The 21,760-nt window shown below is 39.5% G+C and overlaps 1 protein-coding gene across 7 annotated transcripts in view; it reads right to left on the bottom strand.

Annotated features, from left to right (window-relative positions):
• The window catches only part of Syt7 (Synaptotagmin 7), a 443,527-nt gene that overhangs the window by 229,896 nt on the left and 191,871 nt on the right, over positions 1-21,760 (bottom strand). For 2 of the 7 annotated variants that reach the window (XM_072303892.1, XM_072303879.1), the window contains exon 1: positions 19,448-20,784. The exons of the other annotated variants lie outside the window; for them this stretch is intronic. In XM_072303892.1, coding sequence (XP_072159993.1) covers positions 19,448-19,515 — 68 coding nt within the window. In that variant the 5' untranslated portion in view covers positions 19,516-20,784. Of the gene's footprint in view, positions 1-19,447; positions 20,785-21,760 lie in introns of those variants that run through there. 7 annotated transcript variants of the gene reach the window in all.

Here is a 21,760-nt window from a genome sequence, read left to right on the forward strand (position 1 = left end):
CGACTCGCCCGGTGGAAAAGTCAGGGAGAAAAATCTCATTCGTCATTTTCATAAAGATAAACGACACTGCAAAATCCTGAGCTCCTACTCGCCGTTCGTGTTAGTGAGGGATATTTACAACTCAGCTCACTGACTGAAGAGCGAAAAAGCAAAAGGATCACGTAGCCTCGGCCTTTCCCCATTAGCTTTGGAGGTTAACGAAGGAGAGGGGAGAGACGAAAGGGGGACGAAAGGGGGCCGAGAGGAGGGCAGGAGGGAGAAAATCTTTCAACTCGCCATTCATAAATGACCTGTACTGAGAGAAGCGTGAAGTTGTATGCTTAAGATTAATCACAAGGTTCCCCATGAAGCACTGCAACCAGGCCTCTTCTCGTTATAACTAATTCCCGGAGTCGAGAGAGAACTCATGCGAGGGGACGAACATTTTTTCCTCTTTTTTTCCTTTTTCTTTTTTAATCCCATGGATTAGTTTTTACATAAATCGACCAAAAATTGAATCAAGTGCCGCAGGAAGCATCGATTTTTTTTTTTTAGGAAACAAAGGAATCTGTTGCCTGGAAAATTTCTAAAAACATCACAATGGAGTCGGTAAGTTTTTCTAAATCGATTTGGCGTTTTTACCATTTAGGAAAGAGCAACCTAGTAATTTACTTTGCAGGGCAACAAAGATTCCGAGGACAAACTTTACCTCTTATTCACCGTGACCCTCCAGTTGATAAAAATTAAAATTTTGTAACATTTTTGCACGGTGCAACAAAATACCCGGTGTTGAAGACCTCGGCATGTAGTAGAAATCTGGATTACCAATCAAGTTAAGTAATTATCTTACCTCTTATTCTTCCCTTCCCCTCATCCCTATTTTTCCCCCGTCACCTGTTTCTCTTCCCTTTCTCTCCTTTAATGTGCTTGCTTTATGTTACTTTGTTCAATATCGAAGGGTTTAAATTGTTTAGGTGTACTCTTTAATAAAAAAGTAAAGACCCTGGACTCCATTACGAAAAAAAGGAGGTGTTTGCATCTTGAGGATTGTGTACCCTGTGATGTAGGTCGGTACAACCTGGTCAGCAAAATCCGGAGTTCGAAATATGAAAAACGGACCATAACGTCCGATTTTCTTGCTTAAATCAACTCATGATATAATTTCAAATACTTTATGTAGTATGCATTTTTTCCATAAACTACACCATTTCCAAGAAAATCCGTGATAAAAATCGCCGTACCGACCCATGTCATCAAAAAAATTCCAGGATGCCCGAAATGCAAACTCCTCCTTTTTTTTCTCTAGGCCTGGACTCCTTTTTCCACGCACCGCAGAGCGAGGCGGCAGTTGTGAAATATCGCAGACTCCCGTGCGGCTCCATATATTTTGGGCTTTATAAGCGCGTCTATTCGTCGCTTGGCTGACATAAGGGCATAACTACACATTGAGATGAGCCCGGAAGAGTATTACATTGTATGGAAGACAGGGTTCATTGCAGAGTGTAGTTACGCCCTTATGCCAGTCAAGCGACGTATTAACTCCTCTACCCAAATCATTACCAGTTCACTAAGGTTACCGCTAAATTGACCGTATATAACTCAAACCGGCTTCGTTATCTGAATAGCGTGGAGCCTCATCTCTCGAGGAGAGCGTATGAGGTCAAGTTCATATATTGCTTTATATTGTTCTTATAGGAAGGAAATTGCTGTGGGGAACTACGTTTTAACTTATCGAAACCGGTGCAAGATAAAAGTTTTCCGATTTATTTAGAAAGAAAATATACTAAAAGAAGAAAAAAACCAAAATTCGTGGTATAAAAGTTTAGAGATGGATTAGAATATCAAGGAGCGCTGCTTTCTCCAAAGAAAGAGATGGGAGCGGCTGAAGTCGTTTAAGAAGTGGATATGACTATTCCCTCTTGGAGGTGGCTCATTTTGCCTACCCTTCCAAAATGAGGCGGAATAGGTCGTTCATCAAGAACTTACGTAGCAGGCGGTCTGCAGTTCCCTTCGCCAAAAGTCTCAAAAAGTTTGAAAACCTGAAACATTTTCTAGGAGTACAAGGAGGATGAGGACGAGGAGTAGGAGGAGGATGACAAGGACGAGGAGGACGAGGTACAGAACTAATAGGTAACGCCTTTACATATCACTGTATCACAAGAAACACCTAAAATTAACTCGTAAAAACTCTTAGATCGTCAAAAGTAAAAATAGATAAAGAATAATGATTGCAGTAGTAGGATGACGTACAAATAAGACGGACAAACGACGGACATTATACCAAAGTAGGAACATTTTAGGAAAAACAAATTCAAGTATACTTTTAGGGGCAGTAATGTTTCTCCATTGTAACATCCTCAAAATCTCAAAAAAGATGTAGACATGTGTTTATAATGTGAGGCTCCTAGATCTGATTATTCGTACATGAATTCGTATATTCGATTCCGACGTATTCCACACCACCATTTTGGATCGAACATGTATCGAAAGCCCGTGGCACATCGGGCTCGGACCTCGTCGACCAGAACATGGCGCCAGCTCTCCCATTCACATTACGACTCTATGTACTCTGTAGTTTCTTTCGACATAAAAACGTCCATTTAGAGGCGGCGCAGTGTGGTCGGTTTCGGAATGAAGATCTCGACCGACGAGAAAACGTCTTTTGCTCTCGTGGAGTGGTCGAAGATCATGCCCGCAAGTTTGACGTTTGGAAAGCGAGGAACAGGGAAATTCCGTTCCGAATGATCCGCGTTTCATTTCGCATAATACTCGGGACTGTCAAAAAATAAAAATGTTACGAGTGGATCATTAATCAGCAGGGTCGAGGCTCCATTGATAGAGCCTCTCAGGCCCATTCTTCAACCATCGCCGCTAAATCCCCTCCCCATCTCTTACCCTGTCTTCCCTTCTTTCGTCACATTTTTTATATCCACGATTGCCTGGTTGAGGGAGGAAACCCTAAATCCAATGATACTGGCAAAATTTTCATGCATCAACATGCAGATGATGGAAAAGCCGTCGAGCAAGAGAAGGTTAACATTTATTTAGTCAAGATAACTGATAATATTGGTGCTTCATACAGGCGGGTCCATCTCTCGTGTTCTCATTTTCAGAATATAAATTGCCTATCCTTAAAATTACATCAATAGGTAGACGTTAAAAAAAGAAAAAGAAAAAAAAACCCCACTTTACATTATTAAAAATATTCCAATGCAAACTGCCTGAGCTAAACACTTTCCCCCCTCAGTCTCGTACTGGTGCGCATTAGAGTTCAAAAAATTTAATTTTGACTCTAATTTTAATTTTTGAAATATCTTGGCTTTGTTACCCCGCGGGATGGTGTGGACTCAGCACTATTTCTCCACCTTGTTACATTGAAACATCGATATTTCATGATAAGCAATTTTTTAGTAAAATGTCCTTTTTTTAAGAACAATCTCGAAAGACTTTCGTCCATAGTTCATAGTGCATAGTCCATATCGACGGTAAAACGCAAAAATGCGTATCTCGGTAGCGGTGTTAGGAAATTTCTACTCCTATTATATTTTTAAATAGGAGACTGAGCCAACATAATGACTTCAAATTTTTCACAAATTTTCCATTATAAAGACAAGAAAAATCACTGATATTTGTAAAAAAATTACATTCAGTAGTTTTCCAAGTAGAAAATAAAGTATAACAAGAAGTCTGCAACGCCGCACACCGAGATACGCATCACTGCAGCTTCATCATCGATACGTCCAAAACAAACACATACAAAAAAAAAATTACTCCACACTATAGAGCGCATTTTTGACGCGATATAAGCATCATCCTTAGCGTGACGAGCAACTGATGAGGAAATTCCTTCATATGTAAAGCTTTTTCTCAGTGCTCTGTTCTCTCCCCGGAAAACACTTCTTTAAAGGTAGGAACCGGCAATAGGGCCTGTCGCTCCCCTTTTGGAGTCAGAGCGAGATTCCGACGGAATGCATTGAAGCACTCACTTCTGAACGAGCACTCCGGAAACGCATCTTTAATGGTTCTTGAGTGTTGAAGGTTGTGTCGGTTAAAAAATCGGGCACTCACGTAAATAACACCCCAACGGCCAGAAATACTCCCATCGACATTCTTGCAACCGTTACCTTACTCAAGCGCGGCCTATTCACGTCACAAGTCAAAAATGTGGTCCTTGGCCTAAATTAATCGCTCTACAAAGAATAAACTTTAGCCCCAGGCAGGCAAAGAGTTGTCACTCTCAACGGACGACGATATGTGTCTAACGTGCCGCAGGATGTTAGGCACACTGCCGTGCTGAGGAGAACCGCCGTATGAGTCTTCAGACGTTGCAAAATCTCCTTCGATAAACTATCTATGTCTATGGAAAGCAGTGTTGCCATTTTGTTTAACCTAAGATTTCGGGGTTCCCGGAATTAAATCCGATTTCGCAAAGTTCTGAAAAAAATCCCGTTTTTTCCTAAAGCTCCGAAAAGAGAATCCAAAATACACGCAGCTTTAGCTCCAAAGATCGTCAAATTTTACAAAATAATCATCAAATTTGATAAAGAACTAAAAAAATCGGCGAAACTGACAAAGAATCCCAAAATTCCGAAAAAAACTAAAAATTCCGAGAAAAGTTCCGATTATTTAAGAAGTTCCAAAATTCGGAATTAATTCCGGGATACAATACAGCACTGGAGGAAAGTAATGCACATGTTCTGCATGTAATGCACGATGTTCTGCTAGACATTTTCAGATATTTTAGATTAAATTGCGATCAAAATCGTTTGATGAAGAAACTGCAAAAATGAATAGAAGAGGAAAAAAACCAAGAAGAACGCAATCTTTAGTTTTAACCCATTTGTACATCGATCTTGTAGAGTCAAATACGTCAAATTTTGAGCGTTTGGTTGCGCGTACACCTCGCTGCAGCACAATAAAAGCACAGAATGTAAAAGAAAAAATTAAAGTGCTTTGGAAATCATTAAATTTGACACGAAACCACCAATATTTAAAAAACACACACTATATTATTATTCTCCTTTGATAAAGTGATACATATTTTTTCCCATCAATTTAAATGAGAATAATGAATGCAGAGTGTGCAAACATTTCAAAATCATGAGTTAAAAAACGCTGACTATGCGAGTATAAATATTAAAGCCTAACAGAGCGGAGCGGCGTGCTGCCAGCGCGAGAGACTCACTGGCGCCTACAAACCTAAGTGGATACTTCGCGCATTGCGCAATAATGGAAGTATCCACTTAGGTTTGTAGGCGCCAATGCGCGTTCCGCGCTGGCCGCCCGCCCGCCGTGCGGCGGCGCCTGAAGGAACTATTTCACAACAGAGGTGTTGCACAGTATTATACGAAATTGAACGTATTAAGAATGACAGGCATCCCTTAAAAGTACAGATCTTTCCTCGCAAAATAAATCAAGATACTTATCGTACACAGGAAAAATCTAAGAGCCTTTAGCTGAGGCAAATATAGAGGTTTATCCGGTTCAGGTATAACAAGGTGGGAATTTCTTGAAATATAATTAAGTCCTGTTACACCAAAGAGGTGTATAGAGTTTCAGTGAATTTTGTATCATGGAATTGACGCACCCCCATTTTTACCAAAACACTCAATTATATATTATTCTCCGTTGGACCAAACAGACAAAACAAAAAAACCCTCATTCTTCCAAGACAGTTTACATTTTCATCCAAAAACGTCGTGAGCAATTGTCGTTTGTATTTACATGTAGGCCAATTAACTTAGGGTCTCAACTGGCACGTGGACCAAAAGTCCCGTGCCGAAAAAACGTGTGGACGTAAATCACTGGAAAAAACAGGTGCGCGGACAGAAAATCGTTGACGAAATGTCCTATAACCTGTTGAGAAAAAGGAGGGAACTGTTTCGTTATAGGTTATAAAATCTCCTTTTCCCTAATTTTTTTCCCTTTATATTTTTTATTTCAAAATATTTGTTTTACTTCAAGGCATAAGTGTTCCCGTCGATGTCCCTTAGTGAAATAAACTGCAAATATTCATGAACCTATACAATTCGCTGGATATTACCCGTGGGAGGGGTCATTCATGTTGCGAGATGTGTGTCACTAATGCTCCCTTAAACCAACTTAATTTTTTTTTTTCCTATTCGGCGGAGACGACTAAAGTACTCTCTGGGAAGAGAGAACCTTTCCCCTTTCTTTGTCCATGATGATATTCAAGGATTTGTCTGGAAAACTTCGAATTCTGGGGAGGATATCGGCACTCGACGGAGAATGCATGGCGTCAATGGAATGGCGGCGAGAACTTGAAATATTTTCAACACACATTTCGTCGCTCCTCCGACGAAAGGGCGTACCTCGATTTTCGCATAAGCCACAGAGAACATCGATTTATGTGTAAAACAGGGCTCACATAGAAATCGAGATATATCCTTACGTCAGAGTGGCGACGATTCAGCGTTGCCAAAGTGACGAGCTCAACGCGGAACTAAAATGATGTCGTGCTAAGGAAGAACGTCGCACGAGCCTTCAGACGTTGCCATATCTCCTTCAATAAATAACGAATTTACGGAGAAAGTTGCCAACATTTTTCTTTAAATCTTTCAGACAATTTTGCCCGCAATTTAATCTACAATATCTGAAAATTTCAAGGAAAAATAAGCTTAACTTTCCTTACAAAAAAGACATGTTTTTACTCAGAAATTTGGCAACTCCCGAATGTTCATACGGCGTTCTTCCTTATGATGGCAGGATAAGGGTTGAATTGGTAGCGAGAAGCGAGAAGGGCTGAAACGTCTGCTCGGCGTGACCGGCTGGGGAACGTTTAGTACATTTCTGGTATGCAAATGCATCTCCATTCACGATATGAGATATCATTGATGAAAAGAATGCAAGAAGCTGCTCGAGAGGGCGTGGATGGCGGAATCCATTAGGTGGATTGCATACGTCACGAAGAATGACTAATCGAAGATGAGGGGCAAGCGGAGAGCCAGGCGGGCAGCATCCATTCCCCGACGCGACGTGGCGCCGACATCCTGCAAAAAGCTGAGATTCCCCTTTCTTGGGCCTTTCTCTCGGCTTAAAGTCCTTTTTATAAGCTTATACCGAGAGTAAAGACAATGCGAATCCATTTCTGATTGGTTCCCGTATTTTCGGCCTTCGCAGTGCCGTGCCACAAACGGGAATAAAGATTACATTTTCACAAATTGCAAAGATTATAAACTGGAATGGACCGGGGAATCGGGAGTACGGCAAGGAACAAATGGAATGAGAGAGGGAACGGAGACAGGAATTTGGGAATGGGTTGATCAAAGATTAGAAAAAAAACGTCCTATTTGTTTAACCTTTTCTCCCCGTTTGTGACATCCATAAGCCGCGTTGTCTCAACTCTCTCCATAAATGGACTCTTCTTGGGTCTTTCTCTACGCCATTTTTGTCAGTAGTGATTCCCTCGGCTGCAGCGTTACCGAATATAATAATGAGTGAGAACATGCAGTTATTAGAAAATAGACCTGGTGGCGTCTGATTGGAAAATGTTTTTAACTTTTCTCCGTTTTTTGTAAAATAATCAACGTTAAAGACTCTCAAAAATTTATTGGATGATTAACTATCGACAAAACTCACCTTTGAGTGTGAAAAAAAGTTTAAAAAGGTGAAAAGGAACTGTTTTACGCATGCTAGCAGTAAATACAGTTCTCTCGCGGAATATTATGAAATTATTGTTGTCTTGTCTGGAACGGCGCACAGTGGATCCAGTCAATTAGAGACGTCAGACATAAAATTTTTGACAAAAACTGCAAATTTTTATGTTTATTTCGTCACATTTTAAATTTGAAGGGGTGCTTCTTGAAGAAAATTTTACGAGAAAACCAACGAAACCACATTTAGAACCTCAAAGTTTTGTATCAACGGAGTTACGAGCGTTTAAAGTTTCCGAATTTTGTCCGACCTGTCCTATTGACTCGATCCAATGAGCGGCGTCAATTTTTACCGCACATACTGTTCCCCCAGATTTCCTCCAACTAACGCATGTACGTAATAACGGCAAGCACAAAAAAAGGCTGATATAATAAGAATAGGGCATGGAGTCTGCGTGAATTCATTTCTCCTAATTCAAATTGGATCGATAGGAAGGAAAACAGTATAAAACCGAGGGAAACGCTCTCTATCTCGTATAATTATACCCTAGTTTAGAATCGGGCTCCTCGCTTCCTAAATGCTGCATCTTCAATTTCCTCAGCTCGTTAAGCAATCCGCTGCGATGGCGCTCTCCTCAATTTTTAGACTTAACATAGAAAGCTCGCGTTGAGCTTTGATCGAAAACTTTCAAGGCGATAACGTAGTATTAAAGCTATATCGACGGCGTGAGTCAACAATCACATATCTCGTCTGCGGTGTCTGAAAATCTCCTCCTCTATGTTATTTTTTTTAAAGGAGAACAAATTGACATCATGCCTTGAAGTTTTGGCAAACTTTTCTTCGCGCAGAGAACGAAAATCATGGCAGTTTTGAAGGATTGCCGTTGAGTAGTTTTCCGTTTAAAAACTTAAGTATGACAGGAAGTCTGCGACGTCGCAAACCGAGTTATGTGATTGCCGACTTACACCGTCGATATGCTCGTAGAACAACATGAGTTGAACCCAAGTTGCGACGGGGAAAAGGTAAAGTTCAAAGTTGAGATCAACGAATATCAATGGCTACTTGCAGTGCAGTATGTGCAATCAGTATTAGTGCTCACTGACAGGAACAAATGCCTTTTTTAGGCGAATCGACGCCGGAAGTTAACAAATGTTAAGGTATCGAACAAAGTTTGCTTAAATATTGGTTTCACTTTAGATCCTTGGCAGAAGACGAGCCCACCCCGCCTTTAAGCATTTATTTTAGCTATTCCTTAAGGAAAAATCTATTTTACGAATGCTTAAATGAATCCGAAATTATTTAAACGAGAAATATTGCAATATACTTGATCTGTCAAATTGAATGCAATATCTCGCTTCCATATATTTTCAGCCTTATTTTATTCAACTAGCAGACTGCACTATTCAAACAAAACAAAGCACTCAAAGCAGTTTGTTTTGAGAAACGGACGTTATTTTGATTCAAAATATGAATATAGTGGTTAAATTGTTAAAGCGTTAGAATCTTGAAGATTTGGAACTGCCTTAAAGTATTGAAGCAACACAAAGCTCCAACACAGTTTGCCCTCATGCTGAAAACTATATACGCTCTTACGGACAGTCTGCTTTTATTATCATGATAGTTTCACGATAGGTTGTAAAAAAGCAAGATTTTGTTGCAAGGCTCCGACTGCCGAGCACTCCTCGAATACCGTCGTTGTTGAGTCACTCGCTTGTTCGATCGAATTCTTATGTGGCTATTTTTTTCTGAATTAATAACACTGCAAACTACCTAATATGATAAAAATGTGAAAATTGAAACTTACGAGGAAACCGCACGTGTTGTATTTCAAGAGTAACCAGAAGCGGATCCAGAAGTTTAGTAACACCGAATTTTCTCCATTTAAACTTATGTTAAGAAATCTATTCTCGTTGGAGCACCTGGCCCCTCCATGAATCGATGCATTTTAATAGGTTTACATGGAGAAAAACAATGTTGCCAATTTGCTGGATCCGCCGATGAGAGTAACTGGCGATAAAATGACTTACCTGGAACAGAAAAAACATAATTCATTAACGAGTGGAAAAGGTAAAGGAATAATCATTTGAAATTGCAAGGAGAAAAATAATTGATCACATTATTTGTTATAGTTGTGGAGGTATAGCGAATATATTATAGAGCTGAAGACGAAGAGCAGCAATTTTGATTATGAACACTTGTTATCCACATGCTGCATGCTTTCTTTGGCTTCTTTTAAAGCACAGAATTGATGTAGACCACTCTCAAATGATTATTGGAAACAAAAAAACGTTTGTAGTCAAAAATTCTGTCATCAATTTTTGTCTATTTATGAAAAAAAAAATCAGAAAATATTGTCTTTCTATAACTAAAAGTTTCTCTCTCATGGATGGTTTCATATTGACGGTGAACTACAAAGCATGTATCTCGGTTTAAACACATGCAGATTATATTGAGAGACGACTGACTTTTTCGCCCAAAATTGTTCGTGTTTCTTCTACGTGTCCTCCCCCGATGAGGTTTAAAAATCTCTCATAAAAATATCCTAGAAAGTATGTGGCAATGTCTCCTTGAAAAAGACAACCGTAAAAAATGTAAGACAAAGTAGCAGAGATTTTGAAACGCCAGATCGAGATACGTGCGCTTTCGTAGCTTTACCGGCGCTACGTTCCAAAACTCGATAGTGGTGCCAGTTCTGCTGATACGGATATAATAAACCCGAACTGAAACGGGTGTAATCAAGCAACGTTAGTGACCGATTAGGGAGAGAACGCATACGTATTCTCTCGGCAAACGTATCATAATCGATTAATAATTCCATGCCCGGTCGACTAAATAAAGGATGAGCCATTGGAATCGGGTGAGCCTCATTATCCGATGGCGTGGTGGTCTTCCTCGAGGTCATTAGTCGTTAGGGCACGCGTTTCGTAGCAGCCTCGATAGGCCATGAATATACACAAGCCATCATTAACTAGGCCGATCGCTTTGACATCGAGCCATGTGTTTCGCGCAGTAATTATAAGTCACAAGACTTTGATGATACGCCATGAAGGCAACACAAACAACAGTAAAATTCAGCGGGGGAAGGTTCCTAAATCCAGCCCATGAGAGGATATCCAGCTCCTTGTTAACGATTTACGACACACACTGGGAAAAAAAGTCGCTTGGATCTAGGGTCCAGACTCATCATAACATTGACAAGAAAAAATACTCTAGATTCTATCCGAATTTTTCTTGGATTGAAGAGCCACGTTTCTTGATATAGGCGGCTTTCCTTTTGATTCAAGCAGAAATCCAGTGTTCTGCGCAAAAAAGGAAGAAGATGGCACCTAATTAGATTTCACGTCTTGTTTGAGCAACGCTTGCCGAAAAAAAATCTACCACTGAACTACATTTCTAATCCAATCCAATACAATCTAAGTGTTTAGTTTTTTCTAATCCCCCATGGAAGCGTTGTAATGACGTCTTAAAGTAAGAAAATATTGCAAACATAACGTCAAAATTACAAAAATGGCGATGCCCTTTTCTTCGTCCTACAAAATCTTCAGTTCGCAGGTAGGCGGTATTGTTCTTTAGACATCGATTAGGGTCTTTTTTCAACCTCTCGATGAAGATATGACTGGTACGTACTGAACGCTGTCCAAATGTAATATCGGTTCAGATAACTTGAAGGGTGGGAGTTTAAGATCGTGTATGGTCTGCAAGTTAAATTATCTCGGCTTGATACAACTTCACTGCCATGCTAAGGAAGAACGCCGTAGGAACATTCGAGATTTGCCAAATTTCCTTTGATAAAATTTTTGTTTTTGAGGAAAGTAATGAATATTTTTCCATTAAAGTTGCAGGAACTTTGGAACAAAATATGAAGAAAGTTCTCTGAAAATTTGAAAGAAAAAAATTCATAAGTTTACCAGGGAATTCTTGTTTTATCAAAGGAAATTTGGCAGCGCCTGGAGGTTCATACGACGTTTTTCTCTAGCACGGCAGTTCAGTGGACCAATGTGAGTGGGAAATCATATGTACGGTGAGTTTAATATTTAATAAAGCCCCTCACACATATCGATCATCGTAATTGACAGATTTAATCACACAAAACGTGTCTTTGTACCGAAGCACGGAGTTTTTTCACGCCCACACGTGTGAAGTTGTACAAACTTTTCTCTTTAAATAATTTAACCGAGTAATTCAACCGATTTTACAGGAGAGGACACTGAACCACGATACGAGTGTGAGGAGTGTTAGATACCTCAAAGAAACTTTCTTGATAAAACTTCACGGTCGTATGGGCGTAAAAAATCTCATCGAATATAATTGCAGTGCTAAATTACACAATGATGTACGGTCCATAAGCGTCCGAGCGAGTCGAACAAAATTGTATCCTTACTATACTTGCTCATAAGAGATCTTCAACCGAGTTGCAGTAAATCAATCGACAAAAAATAAAACCAATGAAAACATGACGAATGCGCTGCTAAATCGATTAATTTCAAAATTAACCTAATTACGCCATAACAAATTTATTTATGAGCGACCGTGAAAATTTATTTGTGTCCAAAAAATAATAAGCCTTTTTTTATTTTTTCAATCGTCGTTACACCAATGTTCCCTGCGGATGACAAAACAATCGCCGGGGAAATAAACATCCCAGAGCAAAATCGATTTTCATTTGCTCGCTATTAAATGCAAATTGATGTTTTTCCTGTTCACATCTAATTGGGACATCGATATCCGATATTTGTCCACAGCAGCGCTTAAAAGTGAATGATTCTCTGGAAACGTTTGGACAAACTGCTCGTAGTCACTTTGACGAGATGAGTTTCGTGAAGAGAATTTTGTTGTTACAATTAGGTGTGATGAAGTTGTCTGTTGTTGAAAGTAAGTCTAATTCAATGTTAAATCAGATGCACTGTCTGTCTAGAGTGAGCTGACGGACTTGATTGACTTGGGCCATGGATCAATCCTTTTTCATAGGTTTAAATGGATCGCGCTAAGCAGAAAGGAATCAAGCCACATCAATTATTGCCCAATTTGATTTTGAAATTTAATTTTTTACATGAAAACGCTTGTGCGGATTCATGTGCAACATTCAGTGGGTTTTTTGCAGAGTACGAACCAAATTCCCTAAAATTTTCAAAAGAATCCACACAAACGTTCTATTGTAAAAAGTTAAATTGCCCAGTTAAATTTAGAACCGACTGATGTGACTTGGTTCCTTTCTGCTCAACGCAGTCCAAATCGCAGCACCGAAAAAAAAGTGAAGTTGATTTAACATTCCGGATGTAAAGAAAGTTTGCGAGAAGTCACAAAATGCTAAAATAGCCGATACGGCAGTTAATTTTACATCTTTACATTGCTAAAAAGACTGATACAGCAGTTACTTCAGCATTTTGTAAGTTCTTGCACACTTTTTTTACATACAGAATGTTAAATCAACTTCACTTTTTTTTCAGTGAGATCAATCAATTCTTTGCAAAACGCACGACACTCCACTGGTGTTGGTAAAAAAATAATAAATAAAATAAAAACTCACAATTTTTGCCTTGTTCTCCACTGGAAACATGAGAGACAAGGGGTTTTTTGAAAAACCGGAATCTGGGTCCGTGGTTTGGGCTTTTCACCGTCGGTATGCTTTTCGCACGCATAACTCTCTTCGGCGAAAAAATCTTTCGTTTGTTAATTCGGTGCTCTCTGGGAAGCTGGGATCTCTAACATCTCCTGGGAACAGAGGATAGTTGAGGCATTGCGGCGCTCAGCGACATCCATTGTGTTCTTTTGGCTTGACACGGGGCGATATTAATCCGTCCCTGGTGCCTCGTTCTCGCTGCGCCTGCAGAGTGAAACCACGTATGTGCGTGTTTTTTCTATCCAAATTGTGCGGTTGTTGCTGAGCAAACCTGGAATCTGGTCGCCGCTCGTTTCCCGGCGCACAATGGATCGAGTCGATTCGAGATGTCGGACACAATTTTTTTGACCCAAGACTGCGAATTAAATGTTTATTTCGTAAAATTTTAAAGTTTGAGGGGTGCTTTGTAAATAAAATGTCACGAGGCAACCAATGGGACCACTTTCAAGACCTCAACGTTTTGTAATGATAGAGTTATGAGCTTTTAAAGTTTCCAAATTTTGTCCAATTTCACCAACTGACTCGTTCCATTGTGTGGCGCATAATTTCACCGGCTCGTTTTCTATGATGTATTCCTCGCACTGAGCAAAAAGTCGTATAAGGTCGCCGACGCTGCCAAATTTCTTTCGGTCAAATATTTACGATTTCATTAGGAAAATTGTAGGTGGTTTTAATCAAATTTTCCAGAGCCTAATGACCGCAATTTAATCTAAAGTGTCTGGAAATATCCAGGAATGATAACTTTTCTCGACTCGGGGGAAATTTGACAATATTTGAATGAAATTGGCAATATTTGAATGCTCGCACGAGGTTTTTCTTTGGGACGATACTAAAATTCATCGGATCTCGGCGAGCGTTCTCAGGTTTCCTCGCGGGGCAGTTTAAAGAAGATATCATCGGAATGAGGTTGCCAAATTGTGCGATAAACTATTGATTTTACGTAGGGTTAAATCGAGAGAGATGCTGATTTTTGGTACTAAACGGCGACGATGCATCGGACCATCCGGAGGAAAAACGAGGATCCGAAATCTCAAAACTCTCGTCTTCTCGCTGTGGCGGAAAAGAGCACTTGCCAAGTAGAATTGCAGTGGCGTGCCGTGTTTTGCGATTCGTCGATTGATCTGCCATTTAAACTTATGAAAAAGGATCCATAAAAAGGGTGTTGGCGGAGAACAGTTAAAAAATCGATTCATTACCATAGCTCCTGATGGATAAATATCGATAATTGATCATTCACGCCTCGCCACCATAAAGTCGGTGTTTATGAAAGGATTGGAGTTTAGTAGGAAGGAATTTAACCGAGTTTTTTTTATGAAAAAGAGGGATCCGCTTGTTGCGAAATTGCTTTGTGAATTCCTGTCCATGAAAGCTTCCGATTCAAAGTTTCTATTTTCATAAAGGGCAGAAAATTTGTTAAATTATTGGGATATATACTATAATATATTATGTCGTCTTGATTTTTTCATTAAGAAAAAAGAAAATCATAAGCTACAATTAGCGCAATCACAGATACACATCTTACATACTATACGTGCACTAATCTCCAAATTTAATGTATTCTTTCCTTGTCCTAACTTTTAATTTTGTACTACCTTTTGTGACCCCTACTTTTTAAATGTTTAATTCTGTACTACACCATTTTGATCTCTCCTCTAAGGTGTTAATGGCTCAATTGTTAAAAGCACCAAATAAACGTAATCTACCAACCCAACCAACCACAAATTTTTTAATTTAGCCATCGATGAACTATTTCTGATTGAGCTCATACTCTCTGAAATAAGCACCGATTCAAAAAAAAAAAAACCGCATACCGACCTTCATTCGTCACCCGTCAATTTTTCTGTGTTCGAGCGCGTAGGAGGTCCGCCTGAAAAGCACCGCGCTCGAGGTGAGATTATGAATGCGCTTGCTTAAAAAAGCCCAAATTCCTCGTTACAACTCGAAAAAAATGGATGTTGATCATGCATTTGAGGGAATGATAAATGAGTGGTTGTCGACATTTGTAAGCGGATCAATGATAAGTACGCGTCGACGCTTTAGGTCTATAAAACGGTGAAATCCACCAGTACTGCCGTGCCAAGGAAGAACGCCGTATGAACCCTCAGACGTTGCCAAGTTTCCTGTGATAAAAACCGAATTTAGTGGGAAAATTGTGAATATTTTCCCCCAAATGTTCAGACAATTTTGTACGCAATTTAATCTAAAATATCTGAAAAGTTCAACAACAAATGATGCATGAATGTTGTCAAAACTACATGTTTTATCTAGTAAAATGTGGCAACTCTCGAACGTTCATACGGCGTTCTTCCCTAGCACGGCAGAGTAGATCGCTCCGATTTCGATTCTTGTAAAAAAAACGAACCGTTTCAGCCAGTTTTGCAACCTTGGAGTGGAGTTACGTTCCTTCGTGAGGGAAACGACGAATTGGACGTATTTTTATCAAACGGAACTATGTGCATTGTGACGTGAGCCCTGTAATGCATGTATTCTTACGAGTCTCAGGGCTCATGTCTTAATGCACATAGTTCCGTTTGGCAGAAATACATCCAATTGGACGTATTTATGCTGTGGGGAACTATGTTGCACGCAAATCCTATGCACATAGTTCCTTCAAGCAAAAATACGTCCAATTGATCCGTTGTTTGCCATATTTTTAGATCAGAAATCAGCATAGTTCAGCAGAATTCGTCTAATATATCGATATGTTTCTCTACTCCTGATGTACATTCGCCTTACCCCAAAATGTAGGCATGTCCGTATCGCTCATTTTTATACTTAAAGCATGTGTTACGCACAGATCGTGTAATTGCCCATTTCATGAAATGGGCGATGTTGTTGCCCAAATCGTGAAATGGCGCGAAAATTGCCCATTTCATGAATTGGGCAATTACACGATCTGTGCGTAACACATGCATCCGGAAGCTCTGTTTTCGCAATCTCTGGCAATCAGTTATGTGGTTTTCTTTATTCTCATTTTTTAAAAAGGAAAGAACAAATTATTTAAAACGATTGAAATCGCAAATGCGAAATATGTGTGACAGCCTTACGGTTGTGAGATTTTTAAAGTGGTTAGCTTTTTCTTTCTCTCCGGGCAAAGAGGATTGAGAGTGGCCAAGAAGAAAGTGTGCGCGGACGCGGTTAATTTGAGCTAAAGTTTACAATTTTGTACATATTTAAGAAGTTCGACGTGATTTTTGAACGAGATAATCAAGCAAAGGTTCATCACTTGACTATGTAGATTTTCCGCTTAACACATGAAGGTGACGGAAAATAGCATGGTAGGGAGCATTCAAATAGACTGATTTAGTGACTGAGTTATTCGATATAATATTGAACTAGTGGTTCAAACCAAAACAAACATAACATCATGCACAAATTTTTCATGAGTCAATTGTGTTAATTGATTAAAATAATTTAGTCATTGTCCGGTCATAAATCAATTGAGGACTTATTATACACGAGACATTTTGATTGTAAGAAACACTTGGACGCATTTTACCACCATGGCGCAAAGGTCGCGAATGAGAAACAAGGTTACGTGTTTGTTTACTTTCGAACCATAGCGTAGCAACTAAATCAGTCTATTCACGGGATACAAAAAGTGTGACATTCATTTATTACACACTTAACTAATTGAGAATTCCTCCGGTCTGTTGTTTGTGGGAGTGATATTTTCCGGATCTCCTGATGTTTTCATAGCAGTTTCAACATGGAATGGGCTACCTCCATTCAGAACTTGTCCACTGACTTAACTTTGAGTTCTCTGACTGTTTATGAAAAGTATTTCCGCGTGACGAAAGTCACGCCAATTCACAGAATGCGACAATACGTTTCCCTAATGTTTGAGGTACCGCGTCTTTCGACTCCTCCCGCAAAGTTGTTGAGTGGCAAGTTCGACTTCCCTGCGGTGATATGGTGCGGGCTGAAAGTTGAACTAACTTCATTATCAGAAGGTGCTGGCGATACCATTCTATGAATGGACTTCATGGTTTTTGATACCGCCATCCAGTGATGCCGATTAGAAATTGAGCAGTGAGGGTTTGGGAAAAGGAAGATCGGGTTTATACCAAGACAGAAAGCAAGTCCTAGGATTTCTCTCGTTACACTGAGCTTGTATAATGGAAACAATAAGGCTAAATCTCCCTGTAGATGTAGAAGGGCAGTTACGCTAGTCATAGAATCGTGTTTTGATGCTTGATTCTTGTAGATCAGCTAAAAGTAACTAGCTCTGTATAAACATCAGCTCTCTACGTTCATTATTAACGGAGATAACGCGGTTCGAAAAAGTCGCTCTATGACGTCATCCGCGGCGGTAGTGACACCCTCGGTTTCTTCCACCTTGCTTTCATGCGGGTTTAACTTTCACGTTGAGTAACCAGTGAACATGGAATAACTCCCTGACGAATGAAAGCAAGGTGGAAGAAATGAAGGGTGTCACTAACGCGGAGGTTGACGTCATTAAAAATTTTCTAAAGCGCGATATATTGAACGCAGAAAGTTGCTGTTTGGACTGATCTTATTATTTTCAGCTAGTCCACAAGAATCAAGCATCAAAACACGATTCTATGATCAGCGCAACTGACCCATTCGTTTGCATGACACCGTCCAATTCTGATGCGTAAAACGTTGTTTATTTATGCTTCTTCTGATCCGAACGGAAATGTTCCTCGTACAGATATGCTCAAACAAAAATTGCTGGATACAGTAATGAAACGCTTTAGGTCATTATCTAATGTACCCTTGATACTTTCCAGAAAAGATTTGGCAAATTGCATGCTGACGATTGCTTCATATCTAACGAAGTAATTTTCATAGTGTGTTGAAGATATGACAGAAAAAAGTATTTAAATACCCGAGAGATTTTTTTACTTTTTTTTTAAAAAAAAAATCCATGTGACTTTCAAACGGAGGTGCGTGCTCCCGCTATGCAAACGACGACCGTGTTCTGTACCGGAAGTGTGGTAAAATTTATCTTAATAACCTTTTGGATTCGGCTGGCATCAGGAAGAGGATTATATGGACGTATTTCTATCAAACGGAACTATGTGCATTATGGAGTGAGCCCTGTTATACGTGTATTCTTATGGGTCTCAGGGCTCATGTCTTAATGCACATAGTTCCGTTTGATAGAAATACGTCCATATTCAAACGTTACGCTCTTTGCATTCGAAATGCGCTCATTTCATAATCCACCTCCTCCCGGTCATATCATTACCACGGTTGCCAAAGCCGTAATGAGTTTGCCCTCCAAATATGGTTTGAGGTGAAGATTCAAACGGACAATTTTCACTATTTCCCCTCTTAGGCAGCGATTGGACGCTACATGCCACTAAAATAAAATATGATATGATTGAAGTGTTAATGATCAAAAGAGCAAAAATTCACTTTTTCTAACTTCTAGAGCGCCACAAAAACTGTCATTTTTTCTGGCACAATGCATCTGTTTGAATTAAAATTTAATTTACCCTTTAGGATCTGAGTGGATTATACCCGAGAATTCTGAAAATTAAAGTCTATATTATTCATTGGATGTTACAGAAGTTAAAATGGAAAAACATGACATGGTAAAAACAACAATAGAAACGTGGGATACAATGCTGTAACACAATTCATTCGCACGGAACTACTCGGCCGGTGACCCTGGATATTATCAAATGCTGAAAGAATTAAGACGATAAAAAATAAGAAAAACAATCACATGAAAATAAGTCCGCGTTATCAGCCCTGGTGGGAAAAAGGACTGAACCTACTGATCCTAAAGAAAGGATCAGTCCGACTTTACGTTGAAGCTGATCCCATGAACCCACTGATTTATTTTAATACGTAATTGTTTTTCTAATTTTTACTTTTTTTATTCTTTCGCCAGTTGATAATGGACAGGTTCACTTGCCAAAACGTCCCGAATTATTTTATTATATTGGGAACATATAAAAGTATGTCAATTTTTTCTGACAAAAAAAAAGAGTGTAACCAAAAATAGCAAAAAAGGAGGAAAATAATCGTTGCTCTCACGATAAAGTATTGTTATCAGGACCGAACTATTTATATAGTATCGCAAAAGTAACATTGTAACCACGACTAGAACAGTATGTTTTTTCCTTAGAATCCACAATGATCACAGTAAGAGCAACGATTCTTTCTGCGTGAATATAGAGACTTTCATATGGAAAGTACCTCACAACTCAAAAAGAGGGTTGGGAAAAAGGGAAATAGAGAGCACGCTGAATAACTTACAGGCTTTGCGATAGAAAGCGAGAGAGAGTCAGCTTCGAGATGGCATTATTCTTCAGTCCGTCGAACATATTTAACCTCACAAATCCAAACTTCGCCTCACGCCGATCCGTACGCGTTCATAGTACACCGGAAAGTCCCTCAACTTAAAAGAGTTACTCCCGCACTGACATTTGTCACATTTTCTCGTTATTTCCTCATTGAGTCTTCTCGGGTAAGTCTCGCTTCGATTGAACAGTGTCTCCTGGGAAACTACACGAACAACAGAAAATTGTGTCTTTTTTGTTGATAAATATATAAGTAAGTAATAAAATTTAGGCAAAAAACTGATGCTTTGAAAAATAGCTTCCTTGAACTTTTGATTTTTAGCGGTTGAAAATTTGCACTAACTTAAAATGAAATCGATGAGGAGTATTGCAACTTTAATTTCTTAGGCCGATATAATTCGAAATTTTGAATACAATCAGGAATATCAAAATTTGATTGAGTAACCCGTGTCTGCGTTTGATTTGCTTTTCGATTTACTACCTCTTTTTTCACCAGAATACAAGAACTTCGAGTATAAAAAATAGAATATTTTCCGATTAAAACTGAATAACAATACAAATTTGACAACAAAATTGATGATTCACCAAAAAAGTGGACTTTCCTCTTTTAACTTTTCTGTTGATACGGCAGTATAAGATGTTTAAGATCATATGGTTCACGCGGGAACATAAATTTGCTGTCCAGCCAGATATTAGCGCAAAGTTTCGAGTTGTATGCAACTTTAATGGACGCAGTTTAGTTGATCACATAACAGAGTCCCAAGCGGCCGATTTTTTTTGACCACAAAATAACTTGATGGCCTCCTCTCAAATCATACAGGTATAATTGCAGTGGGTAACAAATTCTAAAAGTCCTTCACTAACAATACGAACACACGATCACTGAAAATAATTATTGAAAAACTTGTACAATAATTTCAAACGTAGGTGCTCGCAATATTGTGTATTTTTTCTTCTTCTTTTTTCCAAAATTCGTTCATGAATCAACACGGCACATACATATAAATGCGAGAGTTTCAAAAGTTAAAATCAAAAAGGCGCGTTTCGTTTGTTTATATTTTGATTTTTGCGATTCCGCGCGATATTTTACTGCGAGGTTGCCGAATAAATGAGGAAATGGAGAAGAATAGGATAAGGTGACGTCAAAATTTAAGAAGTGAATGAAAAGGACGTGGGACGGGGGTGAGTTGGGTAAGAAAAATAGAAAAACAGGGGGTTGAGGGAGAAGATAAACAGTGTGAAAGATAGAGCGGGCCGTAATACGCCGCGAGCCGTAGAGTCAGCAAGCCGCGAACGTTAACTAAACCGAAAACTCGTGGGGATGCCAGACATTTCAGAGATAAGGAGCGCGCGTGTCCCTCCAAAACAGTGGCACCACCCCCTCCCCCCGCCACTATCCCTCCCGACCCCCCGCTCGCGCGGGCATTGGGCACTACCCCCTCCCTCCAAACTTTCACTCTTATGTTGTCGCGCCGCCAACCACCGTGGCCGTGGTCAAACTCACCGCCGCCAAATTTAAGAGCATACATCTTCCGTGCTAAAGAAGAACGCCGTGTGAACTTTCAAGAGTTGCCAAATTTCCTCCGATAACATTTTTATTTTTGAGGAACGTTATGAATGTTTTTCCTTTGGAGTATCAGGGACTTTTGGGGAAATTGTGAACAAAATTATCTGGAAAATTGCAAGGAAAATATCCACAAATTTACTAGGAAATTTGTGTTTTATCAAAGGAAATTTGGCAACGCTTGAAGATTCATACGGCGTTTTTCCCTAGCACGGCAGACATAAACTCGTCACCTGGAACGAGCATTCAGGGTGATGACAGAGGAGCAAAAATACAGAAGGGGCCCATCTTAAATTACGTAACGCTCTGGAGGGGGGGAGAGTCGAGGAGAGCCTAACATCATTTTGTTTGTACTGGTCAAAGGACTTAAGAAACCTACGTCACAAAAGCGTTACACGGGGAGTCAAAATTTCCGAAAAAGTGCATTAAGGACGGCCCCTAAGTACTTCTTCAATCATTCGTATTTTCCCGCACTAGTTTGAAACCAACATTGGATTCGCAAAACACTCAGCAGCATTGCTAAAACCGGACTCCAGCCATAAATCCACGAAAAGGTAAATTGCGGTTTTAAGGAAAAGCGCCCTTTGAATTTGTAAACATTACCGAATCTTCTCCGATAAACTACGAATTTCAAAAAGATTTCGATAATATATCTCTTTCAACGCTCCAAAGATTCTACTCGCAATTTAATTGAAGGTCTCTATA

Source organism: Bemisia tabaci, chromosome 1 (assembly GCF_918797505.1).
Source record: "Bemisia tabaci chromosome 1, PGI_BMITA_v3".
Taxonomy (NCBI): Eukaryota; Metazoa; Arthropoda; class Insecta; order Hemiptera; family Aleyrodidae; genus Bemisia; species Bemisia tabaci.